This window comes from Euwallacea fornicatus, chromosome 25 (genome assembly GCF_040115645.1).
Source record: "Euwallacea fornicatus isolate EFF26 chromosome 25, ASM4011564v1, whole genome shotgun sequence".
NCBI lineage: Eukaryota > Metazoa > Arthropoda > Insecta > Coleoptera > Curculionidae > Euwallacea > Euwallacea fornicatus.
The window spans coordinates 2744733-2768321 of NC_089565.1; the positions used below are offsets into that span (position 1 = coordinate 2744733).

The window sequence follows — 23589 nt, forward strand, 5'->3', positions numbered from 1 at the left end:
CATCTTTCTATTTATTCCTCCAGTTTTGATGTAAAAGCCGTCCCAAATGAACGGTTGAGTTAAAATACATGTGTAAGTTAATGTACAGGGTGTGCAAATTTCGATGACTATATGGGAAATCTGGGTAATTATAGAAAATAGAAAAACGAATCTCTCCATGTTTTTTTTTGTGACGAGAAGTCTAATGGAGTTATTAAGAATGTTCCCTGACCTTCCGCTTTGGAACTATGAGCAAAAGTTCCATGTTGGCCATTTTCGACAGGTCCTTGTTATTTACATAACATAGCAGTTACATAAATGTAATTGCTACATTATCAGGACATTTTTCTACGAGCTACGGGATGCTCGTAACTCCTTCGCTTTCTATTTGACAAATTTCTAAAAACTGTTTTACATTCACATGTGATAACAGTATCTAATAACACATGTGTAAAGAATAATTTGAGATATTAACATAGTAAATATTCTCCATAGGTGGAAAATATATGACGTTTTGATAAGCCAGAAGACATGATTAATAGCTGGTGGGTCGCATAGAGAGATAAGTAAATACAAGATAATTACTAGTCACTCGTGTTAAAGTTTACGTGGTGTTGTGTTAAAACTTCCATTTTACAGTTTATCTGAAAACTTGACCCAATAAAGCTTTCAGACAATCTTGGCATTCAAATGATAAGAAAAACTTATGTGGAACTCCACGGGGGATTTCCAGAATTTCTGACTCTCCCAATGTACTTTCCTCAAAGTCTTATTTGAAAATGCAAGAGAAAAGGACGTACCGTACATGGCTAATTACAATACTTATTATAGACGTATTGTAATAGAGTGCAGTACCACCATAGAAAGAGGAAATTCCAAGAGATATCTAGCCGATATCCAGGAGATTACAAGGGAATTTCAGGAAAACCATCCCGTCCAAAGCTTGCGAGCAGATGGATATTGGAAAACCACAGGAACGAATTTGCGAATGTATGCAGCACTGCAAAAAGCGTTCATGACGGTTGCAGCGAGGGCCCCAAAAACAAAGACCGCAACGGCCGTTCAGGAACCTCCAAAAATCAAAAGTAAAAGAAAAAATATTTTTATTCAAAAATATTGAACACCAAAACCGTGTCCCGAGACAAAATCAAGCTTTTTCTGTAATTTTGGAAAAACACGTTATTTCTAAATTTCATAAAGAAGGCCAACGAGGCTTGTAGCAATAAAACATTTTTAATATTATATTTTTATTGGAAACCTGCAGAAAATCTATTTGAAACCAAACAATCGATTAGGAATCGCTCGTCCAGACGTCCCATTTTAATTAATTAATAAGGGCGGAAAACGACATTACCTCCCGTCGATCGCAGTTTACGCGACGACGCGAAGCGAACTTCGGGCAGAAATCGAGTGCGGTTAAGACGCTTTTGTGCGCGTTTAGTACGATATTTTTTACAGGTGCGTGTGCGTTAACTTTACTATCTTTGACATGTTCGACTGAATAGTGACGTGCGGTAAAGTCTCCAGACGCACACCCACGGTAAAAGGTTCTACCGCGCGCACATCAATATCAATCACCCGGTAAAAAAAAAAAAATTATAGCGACACATGTAGATTTGCGCACGGTGATACTTTTTGCCGCACGGGCACGGGAATAATGCTTTGAAATAAAAACCTTTTCCGATTCCGCCACATTTTTTTCGCACACCTCGCTCTCTAAGGGCAGGCCCAAAAAAAAAATGATCTAAACCGCAGAAGAACCACTCAGCGAACGACCTCGGTCCCACAAAGTTGTGTGATGGTACCCGATAGACATCTTCGTCTCCGTAGAGCAACCGCATGTATTATATTTTTTAAATCTGATATATTTATGTGGGTAATTAGTGGTCGTGAACTGACATAAATAAGTGGTGATTTATTTGGGATAACGTTGTAATACGTCCCCATGACTGTGTTTTCGTTTAAAGCTGGACTTGACTAATGGCCGATCGTATATCAGAGTGTTTGTGCATGCAAAATTTTTGGCGCCATATAGAGCTCATTTGTATTGTGTCTTTTATGAATATAAGACGCCTCTCAAAGATCGGTCTCATTATTTATAGTTTGGTACAGAATTTGCTGCTGAATCGGGGGTGCGCGCGCTCACCTTTCGTATGACTGGATGTTTTATCTAAGGCTCTATTGAAGTGTTCATCAACGACAGATGCCGCGTCTCCTTGATAGTGCGTGAAAACCACGCAATTAGCTGAGACGTACTGCGCCCTCGAACTTCCAGCGTCCTGAGAATCGTCGTCTTCTTCGACGCCAGGTTGTCGATCTGAAAAAGAAAAGACCACATAATAAATTTAATACTTCTCAAAAAACAAGAAAGAATACTTATTCCAGCGATAAATGAATACTACGAAATCCTGAAAGTCGGCGATAATAGTTCAGACCTCACCATAAGCAGAAATTCGATTTTCTTATATTTGATTTCAAGAAGTGCAACATATTTTTCATTATTAATTGTAAGTGGCAAACCTGCTCTTTAATGGAAGAAAGGCTAGAAGCCCTGATAAATCTTCGTCAAAGATATCTCCGGCAACGCCGAATCTGGTCTTAAGCCTTCCTTGAAGAATGTCGAACGTTTTTACGAAAAGTCCAAACAAAATACACCTAAGAGGAAACATCATTGTCTATTTCAGGCCATTGAAACGGCCTAAACGGAAACTTTAGAGTACAGGAAAACTTGCCTGCCGTTTGGACCGCAATTCCAGAACGTTATATACTTTCGGCGATTTTAAAAATTTCCTACCTTCAAACTACCCATGAGAAGATCATCGGGTTGCAACCACACATACCAGACCACACCCTTTGAAACGAGCGAGAAAATGGATTGTGGAATCTTCGTACGTATTTGCATACCATATGTCGAAAGTGATCGGATTTGAAGCAAAGTCAATTGTTAAACGTTGAGGGTGAAACTGAGGGGGGAGGTGGGGCGCATTTCAAAACTCATTGACTGAGAAAGGTTGAAACAGAGGACACACATGAGAAAGCATTATGGTTTCAAATATTTTCCTGTTTAAATAATGATAGCTAGTGGGAATCAGTAAGGGGTAACTGTGTAAGAGGGGTGAGTGCGTTGCCACGTTCCCTCTCTTCTAATAAAACTAAAAATGTATTAGTTAATAATTAAAAATCGTCTTAATAGTAACTTTTTAACGCAGCAACGTGGGCGCATTGTTTGTAGGTTTTCCTTAAGTAAATAAATTGATTAGGTTGCGCTTCAACAAACGTTTGTGCGCAAGCGCGAAGCCCCACTTGAAGCGTCCGGTCTTTTGGTGAAATAATCAGTTCCGAATCGTAATTTTCGGTAGGTATAAAGATTTTTTATTAAATTTTACTCCAAAAAAGAATCGTAGATAGTTTTCTAATGTTTTTTTTTTTAAAGCACTGTCTGCTCGCGCCTCGGAATCACTTATACACGGGCCAAGTGCAGACTAGTCGCTGAGGCAAGTGCGCATTAGACCGCAGTCGCGTTAAATATTTGGTCAAAGGCAGGAAAGAAAAAGAAAAAGGGAGCGACGGAAGTGGAAGTAACGACTATCGAAAAGAGTAAAGAAGGGTTAACTAGAGACAACGAGCCAAAGCAGGAAGAAGGGAAAAAAAGCATAATTCTGGAAATGATGATAACGACAATTGCTCATGCATCAACTGCAAATGCGGCTTATTTTATATGGACCATCGACAATGGATTCCAATGCATTAGTAATATTCAGTGAGTGTGCGGCATTTGTAACAGAAGTTCGAAAAAGAAACAATATGAATGTGAGAAATGTGCTGACAAAGATTGATAATGTTTATGCAAAACTAAAATTAGCAATTTATTTTTTTACACTTAGCTTCTTACGTAATAAAATTGTTAAGTATTTATTACACGTTTTTTAGGTTAATTGTCGAATTTAACAATTAATTATCTTTTAATTAAGAGAAAAAAAAATCCTGTTTTATTCAAAAGTGTCTAACTTGTAAAGTAGACCAGATTTTTTTTTAATGCGGGAAACAGCTATTTGTAGCTGAGTTATTACTAATTCTGCTCTTGTTCCATGATTTTTGATACACGGCGTCAAAGCAGTTTAAACGTGCGTGTGCACACTCGAACCGTTTTCGGAGCAACTGCAGAGCAGTTGACTTTTTCAGTTTCCTATAATATTGAATTTTATGATGAAAATTTGACGTTTTCTCTTTTTTTAATTAAACAGCAATAACCCAGAATCCCTTTGATGCAAAAAACAACCAGATACTTATACAGTGAGGACGCGTGGGTTGGAACAGATTCATAAAAATATAGAGATTCGTTTTTGTCGAATAACGCTCGGACACGTCGATTTTTATTTTCGACTGCGGTTTTTCTGATCGTAAAATCATGTATACAAGGCAGCCCAAAAATGAGTCATCTTTTACTTAATTGAACCTGAACTTAAGCCCAACAACTGCTGACATTTACTCATTTCAAATAAAATTCTCACACCGTTCCCATGTGACTGAACGGGACAAGTCAACACTCATAAATTCAATAAATAAACAATTAAATGTTTTGCTCGATTCAGGAAAAAAATCCTCAGAAATCGAGTTGATAATAGTTAATGGCCGACAGTTGGAACGTTTAATTTAATTTGTTATTCCAGTTTTTTAATAAGTTTCGTTGTAGCTGTACACCTGATACGATCTAGTCATTGATACGTACAATCGTAAATTTCTCTTGATTTCAAGAATAGGATATATTACATCCACCGTGCTTAGAATTCGATACAAAATTCAAAACCGAAATAAAAAAATTGGTGGTTTCATTTGATAAAATTACGTTTATGGGGATAACTTATTTTTGGGCCACCCTGTGTGTGTAGATGATTTGAAAAACTGCAGTCAAAAATGAAAATCGACGTGCCTGAGCGTTAATCGAAAAAACAAATTTATGAATTTTAAATGAATGTGTTCCAAGTCACGCATCCTCACTGTATAAATAACAAAATTCAAAAATCAGTTTAAATGGGAATTTAAGAAAAATCGGCCCGTACTTGCCCACTGCGTCGTAATTAAAAAGGAAATTCTGAAAATTGAAATTTTTGAAAAACTCATTGAATTTTTCAATCTGTTTCCATATTCCAGGCTCAGATGTAAAAATAACTTTTTGTGCACTTCCTATAGCCAAACGATTCTGGAGGTATCAAAATCGTTTAAGTTAGAACGCAGTAGCTGTCACATTTCTACCTTAGCCTTTCCAGGATTAAATATATAGTTTTTGAGAGGTGTTAACAGTGCCACAATATTCCAAGATACAGCCGGCCATCTTTTTTAGTTGGTCACCCTATGCAGGGCATTTCAAATTCGACCCTCACCACTACGATCTCGGACACTAGAGAAGAGGCAAAGAGGTTTAAAATAAGGCAAAATTACGTCACTTAGCGCTCGACCAAATGCCGTTTGCAAAATTTGGATTTCCCAACAGCTTCCGAAAATACGCGAAAAAACTGAAAATTGGAGATTTCGTTTTTATTTTTTTAAGCATTGTTTCCCAAAAAAAGGACCGAAACCACAAGCACATTTTCATTGCCATTTTCTCTCAGCTACACGACGACACCTCCAGATATTCCATCCGACTATTTTCCGTCGAAAAATGCAATGTCGCGTCCATAAGCAAAATGAAGTTGATGATGGTAGCCGAAAAGGGAAACGTCGGGTGGCAAATCCGAAAGCGTCGTCGTGCCGCCGAGAAAAAGTGGCAATGAAAATGTGCTTGCGGTGCTTTTGGGCTTTCTTGCTGACTAAAGCTAAAGAAATAAAAGCAAAATTTCCGATTTGTAGGTCTTTGTTATATCTTCGGAAACGCTCGGAAATTAAAATTTCTAAAACGGCACTTTGTTAAACGCCAAATTACGCAAATTTGTCCCCGTTTCAAAATGTTTGTATCTCCTCTAGTTTCCGAGATATCAATGGTGAGGGTCAATTTGAAATGCCCTGTACGTGAAACTTAATTACCCATTAGAATAACGCAAGGCACAAGAAGTAGTCCCCGATGGGATGCAACGTTGGCCCAAAAAGAGTGAGGTCCGCCATTTTCCAACGGAAAAAATTAACGGAACTAAAGCGGCAAAAAAACAAAATGGAATCAGGTAACGATTCTCTTTCAAGTAATTCTCATATTCTCTCATTAAAACCAGACAAGTGTGGAGAGTTATGGAATGCGCAGGAACACAAACGTATTAATTAACTGTCGTGTAATACAACTATACTATGTATGAGAACCCAATAAAAAATTGATTACTGGTTACGGCGGAGCCTAATTTAACCACCATCGAGGATTCACAAAATAGCGCCCCAGATGAGATATGCGTTAATTAGTTCAAACGAAGTGCAAAAAGTTATGTGAAAAAATATGCAGTAAAATTTATTACCGAAAGAAACAGAATTAATACAATTTTAAACGTGTGAATCGTTCATCTAGAAGAAAAGCGATTTTCGATTTTAATGAAAATTTTAAAGTCTTATGGTATGGATCCGATGAACTACAAAAACTCAGAATTAGGCAATTTTAAATTAATATTAACCGCACGTTAAAAATATCACATCGCGAGGAAATCTTGAAGTTAAAAAATAATTCTTAAGCCTTCTCCATTGTAAAAATCTACACAGGGTGGCCCGTTTCAAATAGACCACCTGAAATGTCTTGAAAGAGTTTTTTTTTTTTTTTTTGGAAAACACTGAGACACGTCAGTTTCACTTTTAAGGGGGGCATTTTTGGATTACGAATCCGTAGGTCTATCCCCTAAATTTGGTGAGAATCCCTTCAAGAATCTTAAATGGCAAGAGGGGGCAGGCGGCACACAAAATCGAAGGTAATTCAATTATCTTTACAAGTACGCCGTAATTTGTTTGCTCCGCCTTTAAATATGGACAAAAGAAAAAAACGTTTTACAACATCGATCAAATATCACGAAAAAAATAAATTTTTAAATAACGCTTTGTTAAATTAACCGTTCAAATTGCGACCCATACACACTCCCATGCAATAATAAAGTATTTGTTCAAAGTCTTCTCGAACGTTTTACAGTATTTCGGACGTTGTTTCACCACATGCTATCACTATTCGGTGGCGAATATCTTCTAAACAGTTAATTCCATAAACAACAGCTCTTAAATGATCCCATAAAAAAAGTCCAATGGTGCTAAATCAGGATATCTTGGGGGCCATTCGATGTCTTTTTTCTACCAGATAACCTGAGGGGTGAATCTCACCTCAATGTGCTTCAAGACTTCATCTACCCTCACTCTGTGGATACCCTTGAAAACGACGATCAGATCCCAGTGAATGATATATTTTTCCAACCGTATGGCGCTCCGCCGCACCATGCGGTTCCTCCACGCAACTTTTGGATCAACATTTTTCCCGAACACTGAATCGGTAGAAGAGGTTCCATTGGAAGGCCCCCAAGATTGATTTAAACGGGCCACCCTGCATGATGTATTTGGTGGACTTTTCTACTTTTTGATTTAGACCATGAGCACATTTGTCCGTCAACTCTGACTTACCGTCGGTGCTGCTCCTCCCGTGCAAGCTGCACTCCTCTTCTTTTCCGGGCCTGAGCGGACTCGTCGGGGAGCCCCCTCCAGTGGAACTGACTGACCCGCCACTGGAATGAGCGGACCCCTGCAGGTAAAGGGGATGGTGGTGGGCGGCGAGAGGGTGCGCGTCCCCCAGGACGCTCCCGGCGCCAACGGACGCCGCCGTCGCGGCGCTTGACGCTGCGCTGCTTGCCGCCGCCTGTGACGACAGGGTGTGTGCATCCTGCAGTCGTTGCACATTGAACTGAAACAAAATGGGGGAAAAGTTGAATCTCTTTTCTTCGATAGGTGAAATTCTAAAGTGTGTTTGGAAAAATTAACGAAAAATGGATTCCTCCAGTTCTGTACACCTTAGCTGGAGTACGTTGGGTTATTGCAAATACAGCAATTAATAGTAGATGATTAACGCCTAAGTTATTTTTATCATTACATATTTCTCGTTATATATCTATTAGAACACCTGCTATGTCAACCGACAACACATGATTGGATGGAGTGGATTTGTTCACTTCGATAATTCCGTTTTTAAGTCAACTCTTTTATAAACAATGCTGATATTGTTTTATCACTTCCGATGACAATTAGTTAAATTGGTTCACGTGACCTTTGAGGCTCGGAAAGTCCTCACAAGTTCGTCAAATATTTTTTGTTTTTTTCCTCGATTTATCAGTGGCTCGAAAAACATCGTTTGAGTCCTAAATTCCATCTGACGATGCAAACGAAAATTTTCCGGAGAAGCTAATGCCTATGAAACGGTTGAAATCGGCGCTCAACTCCCAGGGGAGTTTTCGAAGAAGTACCACTGATTGTGGCCTAAAAATGAACAGAGTTCGACATCAGCAATTATAAAATGAGCTTCCCTTAAAGGGAGTCTGTGAGACTTCTTTTCGATATGAGTATCGAATTTCATATTTCAAATCACCAAGGTAACTAGTGAGACACAGTACAGGAATTCTGGTGAAGATGCTTTCATATTTTCAAGGAATCAATCGGAATGTGGCATAAACGTTCCTAATAAGTTTAGAGCGTTTTATCGCATGTCCTACTCCAGATAATTTAAAAATTTGAAAACGATCAGACTGTTGTACTTACGCACCATCGAGATTTTTAGTTCGAATCCATAGTAGTCATCCAAATTCCTTTCTCTATCACTTGAATTGATAATGTTCAATTTATTAGACCAACTTTCCTTTCGTAAAAATCAATAGCAACTTTTCTTGAATTTTAACAATCATCGAATTGAATTTACGACGAAAAACGAGCACCACTGAGAACTGGGAAGCTTTGAGGAATACAAGAAATTTGAGGGAGATTATGCGAGAAATGCCGGAAGAGTGCTCGTCGTCCTAAAGGAACTCTAATGGGCTTAGACACATGGAGACATCTCTGGAAATAGGAAGTACTGCTCAGTTGTTTGTAGCACGCCAATGAATTTCCTGCATAGAATTAGCGAACACCTTAATTCGATCTACAGAATGGATAATTCGAGCTATATCGCATATATCATTCTTGATAATTGGAAGAAGGATCACAGAAATATTTTCTATCTTTCTTGAGACGTAAGAAGAAGAGGAAATCGGTATTGACCTAGATATTTGTGTACCCAGTATCAAGATAACACACAGGCAAATTCCTTGGCATTATTAGCATATTTGCGACCATTAAAAGATAGATAAAGCCTCAGGTAAAACTATACTGTGCGGATATTTTGGAGAGATTGTTTAGCATTGTATACTTTTCTCGTGACTAACACAAGAATTGTCTTTGGATTTTAGCAATACTCGGTGGAAAATTAAAGTTCCATTGATCGTTTATTACGTCACTGTATTATTACGCGTCAAATTTTGCTTTAGGTTAATTCAGGTTACTACGCGTTTTCGATCAAAAAATGCCTTTCCTTGGGCACTTCTTGCTTAATGTTCTCTTCACAGGAAAAACACATCAGCCCAACTACCATCTCAAAGTTTTTGAAACGCATTAAACTTTATTTAAACTCAATTACAACAATAGCACTTCGTGCGGCGTTGCCGAGTTAAACGATTTTTCCCTAAATATGGTTTTTCTCTAGGTTCAGGGAAATCTGCAATTGACAATCTAATCTTCCTAACGATATTAAAAGTAGCATTATTGGTCTTGATTTAAATGCATTTACCTTATGCCAACTGAGGAAAATGCTTGTAGACTTAGATAATCGGAACAAATATCCAGTTTTCCTGTGATGGCAACAATGTTGTGTCGCGGAATGTTTGGACTTCAACATTTAGTTAGCACTCTTCACCATTCGCATTTTTTTGACATTTTCGTTCTGCCTTTTAACCGAAAAAAAAAACGGTTCTTAAAAATTCAAAATGGCGTATCATTCAAAACTATGAATAATCCAAAATTTCACTACAAGATTTTAATGCTTGCACTGTTGGTTGCTGTGTTTTCGCAACAGTTAACGGAATTCTAAAGATTCCGTTTTCCTTTCATATTTCATAAAAAAAATAGTCGGTAAAATGGCGTAAAAATCACAAATAAATATAAATAAAACTAATTTCTCACCTTCAACAATTGGCGGAATTTTACTCAACCTGAGGCAATTTTTAAGCTCAACGGCCGCGATGCTCAAGTGTGCCCATAACATACAACGTCATTTAGTCGTCAGAGATGACGTCAAAATGATGTTGTGATGTATGACGGAAGAATGTTCAGTTTCTTCGAAATTATTACTCGGAGTTAGTTTTTTTGGATGAAAGCAAAAGTTACTTTTAGCGTTTTAAAATTGTTTCTAAGGTGCAAAAAGGTAAAATATGTTATTTTTATGACACAACTCAATTATTTTTTACTAAATACTGCAATGTCCGCAATATACTAATGTATTTATGCTCGAAATTAGTAATTAAATATCTACGAAACAGAAAAAAATTATGTAATTCGGACGCTGCCGACTGAGAATTCTAGAGCAGATTCTACATCTAAATTTAGAAAATGAAATCCAATAGATACGGTCCGCCATCTGAAATACAGAGTGTTAAACTTTGAAAATTCTTCTGTAAAAAAAATTGACGTCCTTAACTCTTAAGTTCAAATTTTTGGCAAATATTTTTCCTATGAATCTGCTCTAGATCGTTATGAACAACATTTTTCAGCTATTTCTATGAGCAGAAGCCCTGTTCATGTATCCTTCTACAACATGTTCTAGGAAGGAATTCTACGATCTAACAGGGAAAAGAGAAAAAATGATTGTGGTCCCAGCGCACCGATAACTCCTCAAATCGAGCAAGGGGCGACCAATAAAGGACGCCTTAAGGGGGCTTTGAAGTACCAGAGGCAAATCTTGGATGATTTTAAATTGTTTCGAATTGCCAGCCAGATGGTTGATGGTAAATAGCAAATGACTTAATCAATGCCCTATGTTACGATTCACAACCTGCTGTCCAGTAGCATTTCCTAATCAGTTTAAGTTTAAGTAAGTCCTGTTCTGTGTGCGTGTGTGTATTAACTAAGTGGCGAGGAGAAGCCACCTGCTTTCATTATGCAACTAGTTGCGAAATGAAACTCGTTTACTCATCATAGTTATGGTAGATTATGAAAGCTATCACTTTATTTGGCAAAAACGCTTTTTCGATTACAAACGATCTCGGTTAATCGACAATTGATCGAATAATTATTAGAATTATTTTCTGCGAGAAGTAACTTAAGGTTGGAGGACTCTTGGCGCGTACACAGGAGTAGATGAAATAAATTTCAAATATCTAATAACAGATGGGGCAAAATTACAAACTTAAGTAATTTCCTTATTACTAAATCAATTTTTTTTGTTAAAAAACTTCATTTGTGACATTTTTATTTTAAATCGAATGCAGGTGGTTCCGATTCTGATCCAAATTAGTTATGATTCGTCCTGGTCCTAAATCAATTGAAACCGCTCTACTACACGATTTTTCCCAGTCGTTTTACTTTCCCGCACTAGTGCAAAAAGGGGGATCGCGGGCAAGTTTCTAGTCAAAATGGCAACTGCCTTAATTTCTTTAACTTCTCGATTAATTTTAATCGTATCATGTCCATTATTTTTCACGCTAATTAAAGATTCTATTTGTCAATATGGCATTGGAAAATTTGGCTACTGATGAGAGCCCTGCGAAATGCACACAAAGCGACAAAGTTTATGTCACAATTTTTGATTTTTGACCACCGGTCATTGCATAGATTTTTGGGGTTCGCCACTCCATTAGGTTCAATGGTATTGTGCGCCCAGCGCACTCCTCCCATGGACAAGAACCTCGTCGTTGGTGTAAAAAACTATTAGAGATAACATCTGTTCAACGGATAATATACAGAGTGTATGAAGTGGAAAAAGTGCCGTTTGTGTCATATGTCAAAAGACGCTGCTGAATTGTTTTTCTGATAGAATCGTGTGCACAGATAAAGTATCGAAAGTATGCTTGTAGGAAGGAAATTGTCTCCAACTCTCAAGGAGTGCGTCTTTCCCGCACTTGGTGGGAAATAGCAATTGCGGCAATCGTTTCCGTTGTTTCCGCATAAACATCCGCGTTCGCTCGTACCTTAACCAATGGGTGCTATTCTTGGCGATAATCTTTCAAGTGCTCCTTAATTTCTGACAATTTGATTCGTCCAGAACTTTCTTCGAATTGGGGTACGAATAATAATCCTACGAAGCTTATGTACCCCTAAAAGGGTTTGTAACTATTTAGACCGGTGCACATTCCTTGTACAAAAGCGCCTTGTTAACATGTTAACAACTCTTCTGTGCCGTGTGCCGCCATCAGCTTCGTGGTATGACTTGCTGACCGAGGCGAACGACTACAATTCATCAAAATTGTTGACGTCTTAATAGGTACTATTTGACATTATATCTTGGCTTATTTTTTCAGCTGAATAGCCCGAACCTTTTAAACGAATTAAACGGGTATTACATGACCAAATGCAGTGTCAAGATAAAATAAATTAATATTAATCTTGGCTCGTTTCGTCTTTTATCATATGGCTTTCCGACAAAGCACCATATTTATGTGCACTCGAGGAACCGACAGCCAAGGCTTCTTTTTAATTTGTTAAAATACCTGTTGCACTTGCACTGCAGAAGATTATTTATGCCGTTGTAAACCTTTTGATAACTCCTGCTAAATGGGTTCTGTTAGGGTAGGGTACCCGATTCTTCCCGGATGAAATATCGCACGATAAATCCACCGACAGGTGAATAATGGCCGCATTTTTTGCTACAGTTTCACGGCTACTTGTTCGGCATATTTCTCCCGTATTCACTGGATTCATAACCCCGATGCTCACCTGCCTCCTATAAATCGTGGACTCCAACAACTCCAAAGTAATGTCACTTTCACTCATGTTTGGATAGTTATAGTCACCAGAAGATGCATGTTTGGACATTTTTACCAAGAAGATCGGGTTCATGTAGCACATGCATCAGACACTTTCAAACGACTTGTAAACCGATAAACATCCTCATAACCCGATACAGTTCTTTACCTACCTCAAAGTAGGTAGTAGGTACTGAGCATTCAAAAACCGAGTTTTTCTAGATAAGATTGATACATCTAGTTAAAAAAATTGTTTTTATACTTATTCTGATCAGTATTCGTATAGTTCCTAAATAAATATAAACTTGGAAATTTGAAATTAGAAATGATTGGAATGTGAAGTGGGCACTTGAGACGTTATTATTCGCTGTAATTCTTTCGGCTTGTGTTGTTCGCACAACTCGATGGAATGGATAATAACTTGGTTTTCGGTTATTATCCCATACAGGGCGTTCCACATGCGTGGGATCAGAGTGACGTAAAATCGTGTATAAAATGGTGCATAGTATAATCTTAAATCGCAGCAAAAACGTGCAAGGTAGCCCGAGGCGTTTAGATAGATGGACGCGTTGCAAAGCTTGATGATATAATAGTTTGTAGAGTGCAGAGAGATGGAAATATCGCGAGTACTTAAGTGAGACATCCTGTTCCACTTAAGCGTTTTGTGATAATATGTAGCTAAGTAACTTCGGTTTATCAGATGGAAATTTAGAGAGAAAGGAAGGTCATCACTGTAGCAAGCACGTTACGAAAACTTTCGTATTTGTAAACTTTTTCCACGCCGGACCTTCGCTCCTTACGATCCAACGGAATCGGAGTCGTTAAATGGGTAAAGTGGGTGATTACAGGACGCGAAGAACGGCCCCTTATTTCGTTAGGAATTAGCACCAAAGCAACATTTTCCAAAATAGGATATTAGATCGGCGTTCGATGGCGTTCGCTTCCATTCGCAGCCGCGTCCCGAAATGTTCTCGAATTTCACCCTCGTTCCAGACTTCCGGTTAAATCCGATCAAAGAGGTTCTGTCTCTAGCCGCCATCTCAGGAAATGATTTTTTTTTTAACTCATAATTGCTATTACAAGACTTTCAACTCGTGAAAATCATGCCTTGTATTTCTTACCATGGAGCACAGCGTGTCTTACTATTAATTAAACACTCATTAAGTATAGGTACCTATGGAAATTAATATGGGTTGTGCCAGTACATGATTTCCATTTATGAAGTTTAACCTGTGCCCAAGGGAGTGTTGAAATAATTGTGAAAATAATGCGCATTTCTTGTGCTCAGTTTTCACCCTCTGCATCCGGAACTTACTTTTTTATGTGAGGGAGACATACTTATTAGATTGGCACAACATGTAATTAAAATGTGATATTTTTCACCGATTTAAAAAAGCGACCTTTCAACGATCTAAGTCAGGCTGTAAGGCGTCACTTTTAATGAAAGACTGTAAAAAAAAACTTTTACTGCCTAGACATTGAAAGGGACGTTTGGCAGCCTGCACTGCATCATTAGTCATAAGTTCACTTCAAGGTTTTCTTACTTTTTTCGCTAATCGCAGAAAGGTGGACCGATCAGCACTCAACAGAGGAAATGTACATTTTACTGGGCAAAAACGCGACTTTTCTGCCGAGGCGATGTTGATGAGTGCCGTAAGAAATGGTTGATTTTTCATCTTGTGAAACAAGTGCACATGGTCCCATCATAAATCACGACGTTTCGAGTGAATGAAATGAAGGATGTTTTCGCCGAGCAATCATCGTCCTCAACGAGGCTACGAAATAAAAGCTCAAGCAGCGAATTTGCTCGTAGATCATCACGACTAAGACTCATAATTTTTTTCTGATATTTATCATCTAGTGTACGCAGATCAAGATCAATTTTCGTCGGATTTGCACATTTTTCTGCTAAACTATTGTAATTTTTTTTACTTTTTCTACCGCTCATCTGTTAAATTTGCAACGATTTTATTGAGAGATAAAACGACATATGCAATCTTCAACTATAAAAGAGACATTTGACTGCAACGAGTGTCCGTCAAAGCTCTCTCAACTCTACGGAGAGTTAAACCTGACATTGAGCTATCCGTATAGATATAGAGGTTCGCACAGAAGACATCTAAAAATTGACTTGACGAATAAGCTGATCTAATTGTTTCTGAGTTTAAACCAACGCGTTAAATGGCTGACATACAAAATTTACCATAAGTGAATATGGACTGATTTAACTCGTAGTTAAAGGTGTTTAGCAGAATCTTACGTATCAGCCCTCAGACTGCCGATTTAAAGCGTTCCGCACTAAAACTTCGGAATTGGCGGTAGCTAAAGTGATTAAAGCTGCCTTCATATTTGAACAACTCATGCGCATACACGCAACTTCGGATTACATTGTCACGGAGTCCTCTTTGATGATTTTCATTAGTTTTTCGCCTGCTCTCTTTTCGTCTCAGCAGGGAGTCACGTTTAGACAATCGTCCAGACTTGCCTAAATTAATAGCTCCGGAAATGGAGGTCATTACATAGGACAGAACGAGGCTAAAGCTAAATCTAAGGTGCTGGAACCTTGATAATGCCTGTACAAGTTTCTTAATGCGTTCCGAGAGAGAAGAAAGGAATTCTTCGAAATTCCGCATATTTTTAAAAATTGTCGAAATTGCAAATGGATCGAAATTAATTCCTGCCTTTTCTGGAAATATTTTAGTTCCACGTGCAATATGGTAGAATCTATTATAGATGACCCACATTATCGCATTTCGATCGGCGGTGTTGTCGGAAAGGGGCGGTGTTGTCAAAGCATTCCACGGCGCCGGAGCCTGTCCGCTTCCCGGACTTCTAATTTCGACAACTGCCTCGTTTTTGTTCCCAGTCTATTCATCAAGACACAGATGGCCCGGTCGAATGTTGAAAAACAATCGATTGTCCGGCATAAACCATTATTTGCTGCCGGACGGTCATCGCAGGAATTTTTGACCGCGTCGGTCTTGCTTTCCCACATTTGTTCGCAACAGGTAAGTCCCCAGGAAACCGTCTCAATCCCCGTGGGAAACGGTCTTTGGGTAGGATTGTCCCCAACTGAAGCTGATCTAGAATTGTTTTTATTTATACGTTAAATTCTCCCATTGATTTATTGTTATTTTATCTCGACTCGCTCCGAGTTTTTGCGCAAACATTTTTTCCATGTGGATTTTTTACTCCGCCCGTCCCTCCACATTGACAAGTATTGCAGCTTCTCATACGCTTCGATTTTGGAAATATGTAAATTCAAACGATAAATTCCCATATAGACCACAAGAATGCTATTGAGATTGGCATTCTTGATGTTCACATTAAAGAACGATTGTCCAATCTAAACTCGTTCCTTCGGAACCGAAGGGGTCTGCATCAACCGTTTCGCAGCTACCAATGGCCGCAACTGCAATGCTGTTACACCTGCTTAATTTATTTAATACTTAATATTGAATACAGCACACATACTTCTTTCGAACATGGCTTCGAGGAACTGTATCAACCGCGACAGAACTACACAACGAATGGTCGCTTTTCCTGGTAAGGCTTCTTTTGTCTCTGTTACGATATTTGCTTTTTCTCTTGAGGACGATAATGATTGGTTTTATAACGTAAAATATGTGGATTTAAACAATAAGGGAGTAAATTGACGCTTTTACTCTGGGCGACACGAGATAGTGACTTCGGTGCCAGGATATTGTTGAGTGCCCATTAGTACGTTAATAACCATTAACGTGCGCGTTTATAAATAGCTCATTTTCCAGTTTCAATTTGATTCACATCGGTTCCAAGTCAGACTAGACGTGACACTGGCAGGGTCATCACGAAACGACATCAGTAAGGCGGAAAAAACCCGTTGGAGCAACAGGAGATAAATCGAAATATATAACGTTGAAACGAGAGAACAAAGAGAAAAATGAAGACGCAGATAACAGAAAATAAAAGAACAAGTCGATAGGATTAAAAGAAGTCGAAGAGTTAAATTGACAAAAACAAGAGGCAAAAATGGGCGAAGCCTTGTCGTGAGCTGAAGGATGCCCTCGAAGGGGTCAAGACATATAAAAAATCGGATAGATAAGAAAAATATATATACCTATTATGTACTGATTAGAGTGTCCCGTGAACAAATAAACAAAATTTTTCCAAAACGAGTCTAAAATCAGATGAATGAAACGATCTGGAGAATAAAGACGCACCCTGAACAATCGCATGGATAATCGCTAGAGAAACTTCTCAGTGGTATCTGTTATAACGAAATTTCATGATAAGTTGGAACTGGGTATGGGATGTGCCATCAACTTAACAATGAAAAGTAAGAATAAGGAGAAAAAATCATAACGAATCGATTCAAGAAATTAATCTGTCAAATGACGGTAAAGTTGTGACGAAATGTCTGGCATAAATATATATAATATAATATAATATAATATAATATATTACAATATATATAATATAATTTAATATAATATAATATAATAATATAATAAAAATATCTTGAAAAAGTACAGACCCCTTTCAGACAAAACATATGCAGACATACAGAAGTCCTACGTTAGCGACAAGACACAGGACGAAGTCTGTACAGGTAAAAATATATTTGGCATTGTCATGTTGTACAGATGACAATATCAAAGCGAGATAAGACTGAAAAATGTGGTATAAAACCTAAAAAATGTCCTGACAGGGTATACAATCGTGGCAAACGTGTGAATACGCTCCAACAAGGAGTTCATGGCCATTGACTTTGTTGTTAATTATATGAATTTTACCAAATAAATAGGCGCTCTATTTAACGGTATGAAAAATGGATTAAACTGGCAAAGATTCACATTGTTTCTCGGCATAACATTGAAATATGCTGAGAAATCGACTTAATGACCATCGCAAATCTGACTTAATAGCATCTGTTCTGGCTCTGGTTGCATTTGAACCGCTTTCATATCGTTCGGTGTTGCTAATTATTTTCAATTAAATGTGGTAGAATAATTCCAATTAACCCTGTAGAATACAATGAGCGTCCATTTAGCTTCCTTTGCAGGAATTTATCAAAAACTTATGTATTTGGTGTAATACAATCGATGTTTCGGCAGATGTCTAGTACGTCTCCGGCTTCAATTTCCTATTCAGCAACAAGGGACCCTTAGCGATTTCACGCTGTAGAAAACCAGGCCCATTCCCTTCAGTTTTTAGTTTCCAGGAAAGACAAGATATTTCTGTAATATCCAGTACAGCTCTCCGAATTTTCTAATGGTGTTTTTTTCTTTAGTTAAAGTTGACAGAGGGACAAGCACCCCCCCCCCCCCCTTCACCCCGGAGAAGATCACGAACCTCTTCAATTTTTTAATACCTCCATTAATTTTTTTTTTGAGACGGGTAATTTCGATTATAAAATACTCTTCAAGCTCCTATTTAAAAATATAACTTAGGAATGACACGCATTTGTGGAGGGACCCTGCTTACTTAAAAAGATTTTCAAGAAATTCACTTGAAATAATCTATTACTAACCGTTTTCACCAAACAGACTATTTCATACTAATGAGACACCAAGTGGATTCCTGGAACGCCCTAGTGTGGACTTTTAGGCCATTTGTCGTCATATTTCACACTTCACCCTCTCCCGCACAACCAGTTCTCGACTTTTCCTTCTAATGATTGATCAAACGATCAAATGCCTCGATGAGTTCCGCATTGTTCAAAATCGAATACGCAGATCGAAAAAGTCTAAGAAAATTAAAAAATAAATTTAAATTCTTCTGAAATTAATTGAAACTCAAAGTTATGCAGAAAGCGTTCAATATACAACCAAACTAAGTTTTTCTTGAGAGATTCCTAAATTATACTGACTTCTTCACAAGCTGTAAATATAACTGAAAACGCCCTTCTTTTAACTTAAAATATTCTCAACAACAAAAAAATACAGAGTCTAGCACAAAACATGACATCCACGGTTAGTAGCATCCCTCATTCTGTGGCCCATAGTCCAAATGGTATTGTTGACTTCCGTATGTGGTATCTTTCCCCATTCTACTAACAGTAGCTCCCGGACTAGAAAGGCACCGGGACTGTTGTCCATACGTGGCGAAACTCTTCTTTGAAACGTGTCCCAGAGATACTCAATTGAATTCTAATCTGGCGATTGCGCTGGCCATGGCAATGCGATGATTCCTTCGTTGATCGACCAATCTCTCACAATACCGGTGATATGTGGACAAGCATTATCATGCATGAGGCGAAAGTTTTGACCGAAAGCGTCAACAAATGGTCAATCTGTGGGGTCAGGAATGGTATCGATATAGCGTCGAGCTGTTGGGTATCGATTTGGAAAAACGAGGTCGGTTCTGCTATCAATCATTATTTCGCTCCATGCCGTTATTAAATCACCGCTAGATGAACAGACTTCCTGGACGAGTCATAAACGTTCAACATTTCCAGATCGCCTCCACACTCTTATTCGATGAGAATCTGGGAGAAACCCAAATCTGATTTCGAGAATGAATAAAATTGCAGCCGAATCAATTCAATTTCGATTTCGACATTCTTGACACCACTCTAATCCTGCAGCGCGATTGCGTCTGAAGAGAGCTGGACACCTCAGTGGTCTTCGATTATGAAGAATATCTTCATACAGACGATTTCTAACGACGTTTCGGCCTATAGTCACACAGTGTGCCCATATGTGACCAATTCAGATGCCGTAATTGTAAGTTGCCTTCTGGCTATTAAAGCTAAAAATCGATCTTGGACTGCAGCTGTAATGCGTCCACGTCCTGGTTGTTGTTCGGCCGGAGTTCCAGTTTCCCTAAAGCGCCGCTATAACCGACTGATAACACTTTTCATGGTTACTTCAATTCGTGTCGAACCAGCTTGAAGAAGGCCTAGGGCTCGATTCATTTCATCCAGAGCTACATATTGTCGTTCCATGGTAAAACACGGTACTTTCAAAGCACCTGCTAAACGCCAGGTAGTATCGAGGGAACGAAATTGAATCTACCTGATAACTTGGCAAAGGACAAAATTCCACCTTTTTCATATTCGCAAAAAAATTGTTTATTTACTTTCAGATTTTTTCAATCAATTGAAATATGTATACAGAGTGAGGACTTGCACTAATATAGTACAGTATAAGTTACAATTGAAACTGCCTGTTTTTGGTGGTTTTATGATTTTTAAAACACATCTTTAGACTTTTCCCATGCGTGTACAGGGTGGCCACAGGAAAAATACCACCTTTCCTCTAACTCGTCGATATTTTGAACTAGAATTTATTTAACAAAAAGCGCCTGAAAGTTCATGCAGTTTTCCAATATTGTTGCCAGTTTTATACAGGGCGTTTAATAAATGTGTGCCATCTTAATATCGGATTTTTTGAGTAATTGTGCATTACTTTTTTTACATGTTTAAATTTTTCGTTTTAATGCGAATTCAACGATATGTATATAGGTCATACCTCAAACCTTATAATAATTATTATAACGATTATATCAAAAAGAAGAGAGTCAAATATGGTAACTGATATCAATCGGAGTGATATGGCAGCAAAATGGCCACAAAATTTAGAAACAAAAATTGATCACGTGTTGAACATGATGAATGGAACTTTGAACAATACTTGTAAAATAACAACAACGACAAAGGAATCAGTTTATTCAGCCTTATTTTCATTGTATTCAATTTTCATTTAACTTTAATTTTAATTATTAATATTAATTATACTTCTACCGGGCTGAAAGGAAAATATTAGGTTTAGAAAATGAGAAAAACCGAATATACCTATTGAAGCGTTTTACTCATATTTTAAATAAAATGACAAAATTTGGCACTTTTCTTTTTCAGTACTACATATATTATTTTTCGTAGAAAATATTGATTATAAAGGCAATAAACTATTGAATTTAATTTTGAAACAATCAGTAAAAATGTCGTTTAATTCGTGAAAAAATGCAGAATTTAAATATGTTGAAAAGCAATGCTTAATTGTTCAAAAAACGCAATGTTGGGCTGGCACACCTTTATTAAACGTCCTGTATAAAATTGCTGACTGTCTTGAAAAACTACATGTACTTTCCGGAACTTCTATCAGAAACTTTTTCCTATTTCAAAGTGTTGAAAATTCAGAGGGGTGGGGGTGGGACTTTTCGCGTGGACGCCTTGCACCTTAGACTCCAGCAGCGACAGAAGGATTCGCCATTTGACTTGAAATGGAATGCTATCCTTAAATACAGAAGGATTTCCCCAACCTCGAAATCGCCCTGTGTATAAGCCAGTACTAACGTGGCGTGGAACTGTGAAGACACTGCAAGAACGATTCCGAATCCAAAAAATCAAAACATTCCGATTGTCAAGGGTGTCGGCCAATACATAGAGCGTTCACGGCAACGACACGTTTAAGCCAGTTAGAATTTTCCGCGATCGAAAAAGCGGCACGTTAAAAATTGATTGATTTTTCAACTTCTTCAAACCATTTGAGCCATCCGAACCAACGTAGCAGATCATTAATTAAAAAATAAAAACTTTTGTAAATTTTAAATTCGGATCGATGCAAAAAATCAATTTATATCAACGATAACAAGGTAGTGAATCGTGTGTTTATTTAGTCGAGAAGTTCTAAAAAATTCCTATATAGGATGCCAAGCCCTCCTTCGAATTCACCACTTCTTCGTTGGGAAAACATTCGGGAAATCTGAAGGCTGCATATGTTCCTCCGATGCAAGCAACACCAGCAGTAAAACAGAACACGTTCTTCAATCGGGCAGACCCAAGAGTGTTATTTTCTAGACTAGTTTATTACGATAATCATCTAGTTGCGCTCCTCTTTCTTACTTCTTCAGGTACCCTCCGTTGTCTACTTAGTTCTGAAAACTGCTATAAAACACTGCTCTCGGTCTAGGTAATTGAGATTGATCGAAAAGCGCGTTGAATTCAGCACAGTGTCTCAGTAGTTAAGTAGAAAGTTCCTTTTTGTTGCTTTGGCTTGAAAAATATCTATTTTTATAAGTCCAACTTCCAAGAAACCGACATAAATTATACCCGAAAGCTCTGGGTTTTCTAGAGTTTCAAAAACCATAACCGTGCATCTTCAATCCGAAGCCGGAGCCATTTAGAAGAAAAAAACACGTGTCACAACATTGTTTTTGGTACAATAATTTAAGCAGATAAAATCGGAACTCTTCTGATGATTTTTTCTCACGTTAGATGTTTCGGGAGAACAGATTTAATTAGATAGAGAACAGAAAGGGGCCGCACGATCAGGTATTTGTTTATAGGATTTGATAAATCAGTGGCGTAGGGTAATTGAAATGCGGTAGAAACGATCCGTAGATAAGCCTATTGAAAACATGCTAAGAAGGCATTCCGTAGAATGCCCAGTGGGTATATGATTTGATCTGATGCAAAACAAGGATTAGTAAATCAAAAGGCCAAGCCATTATCGCGATAATTACGGCAAAGACATGACGTGATAATTGGCTCGGCAAGGTTTCGCCATCATTGGAGAGGCTTGTTGTCGATCAGGAAATACGAGTAAAGGTGAATTCCGTTATTGATCTCATGTTGCGTTTTATCTTTGGTGTGTACCACTATTTAACGTACACATTCTTCACGTGATAAAATATGGCAGCAGCTCGAAAACAGGTTGAAAAGAGAGCACAATTAACTATTTTCAGGAAATTCTTCAAAGTTAAGAGACTGCTGACCAAACGAAATATCACGAGTGAATGTGCCTATCGAATTTTAAACAGCAACTGTTCGGGTTAATTCGGGCTGGGGCCGCCCCTGTGTCCTTTCGAAGTTATCCAAAATGCAAAATTCACCACTTCAGCCCTAATTCGTTCGTGGTTCTTACGTAATACATGCGACTTCCGCTTTGGCGGGAAGTGACGTCAATTTTGCCGTTTTAAAATTGAGGTTCAACATATTTCTACATTCGAAGAAAGGGCAATTTCCATCGGAAAAAAGGCATGAATCGCAAGTCGACATTTCGATGAAAAACGTGACAAAAACTTGTATTTTTAATTTTTATTAGTTTGCAACAACGACGGATTCAAAAATGCCGTTCCCTCCTTCTTTAACAGAAAATGAATAACTCTATAAATGTAAAATAAAGCACCATGAGGAGAAATTAGTTTAAAAATGAAGGAATCAAAAACCAGTTTCGAAACCACTGTGGCAGTAGTCGCTCAAGACCAGCAATGCGCTTTCTATTCCAATGGGTATTCTAAACTGACACATATAGAAGTTGTGACGCACCTCGCCGAGGGCTCACCATCGGTTGAAGGTTGACGTGAGCGTTTGGTTGAATTTGGATTTTTGGAAAAACGAATTTCTGCCAATTAAAAAACGCTCCGGGCACTTTTCAAAAGCCAAAACGTTGCTGGTGAAATATAAAAAAAGTTAGGTCCGAATCCGCTTTACTCCATATTGCTTTGAGCACATTTCACACGAAAAATTCTTCAATTGTTCCTATATAAATGTGAAAGAATCCATGCATTCGCCAAGAATGAGAGAGACCTCTATAGTTAAGTAATAAAAAATTCAAATTTTCATTTTAACAGCATGCAAAAATCGGAAGACACCACCTGTTAGTAACAGCTGTTTTTTTTGTTGGTAAGTCTAGTGTAGCAAGTCAAGGAGTAGTGAGGTAACGGATATTTTCATTATTAGACGGAGTGCGCCAACACG

General features: G+C 38.1%; 1 protein-coding gene across 2 annotated transcripts in view; it reads right to left on the reverse strand.

Annotated features, from left to right (window-relative positions):
• Positions 1 to 23589, reverse strand: part of vg (vestigial) — a 46929-nt gene that overhangs the window by 14771 nt on the left and 8569 nt on the right. Inside the window, exons 1-3 of one of the 2 annotated variants that reach the window (XM_066296626.1) lie at positions 12877 to 13185; positions 7552 to 7828; positions 2126 to 2296 (exon numbers count right to left, since the gene is read on the reverse strand). In XM_066296626.1, the coding sequence (XP_066152723.1) occupies positions 2126 to 2296; positions 7552 to 7828; positions 12877 to 13008 (580 nt within the window). In that variant the 5' untranslated portion in view covers positions 13009 to 13185. Of the gene's footprint in view, positions 1 to 2125; positions 2297 to 7551; positions 7829 to 12876; positions 13186 to 23589 lie in introns of those variants that run through there. The other variant, XM_066296625.1, reaches the window with a different exon arrangement.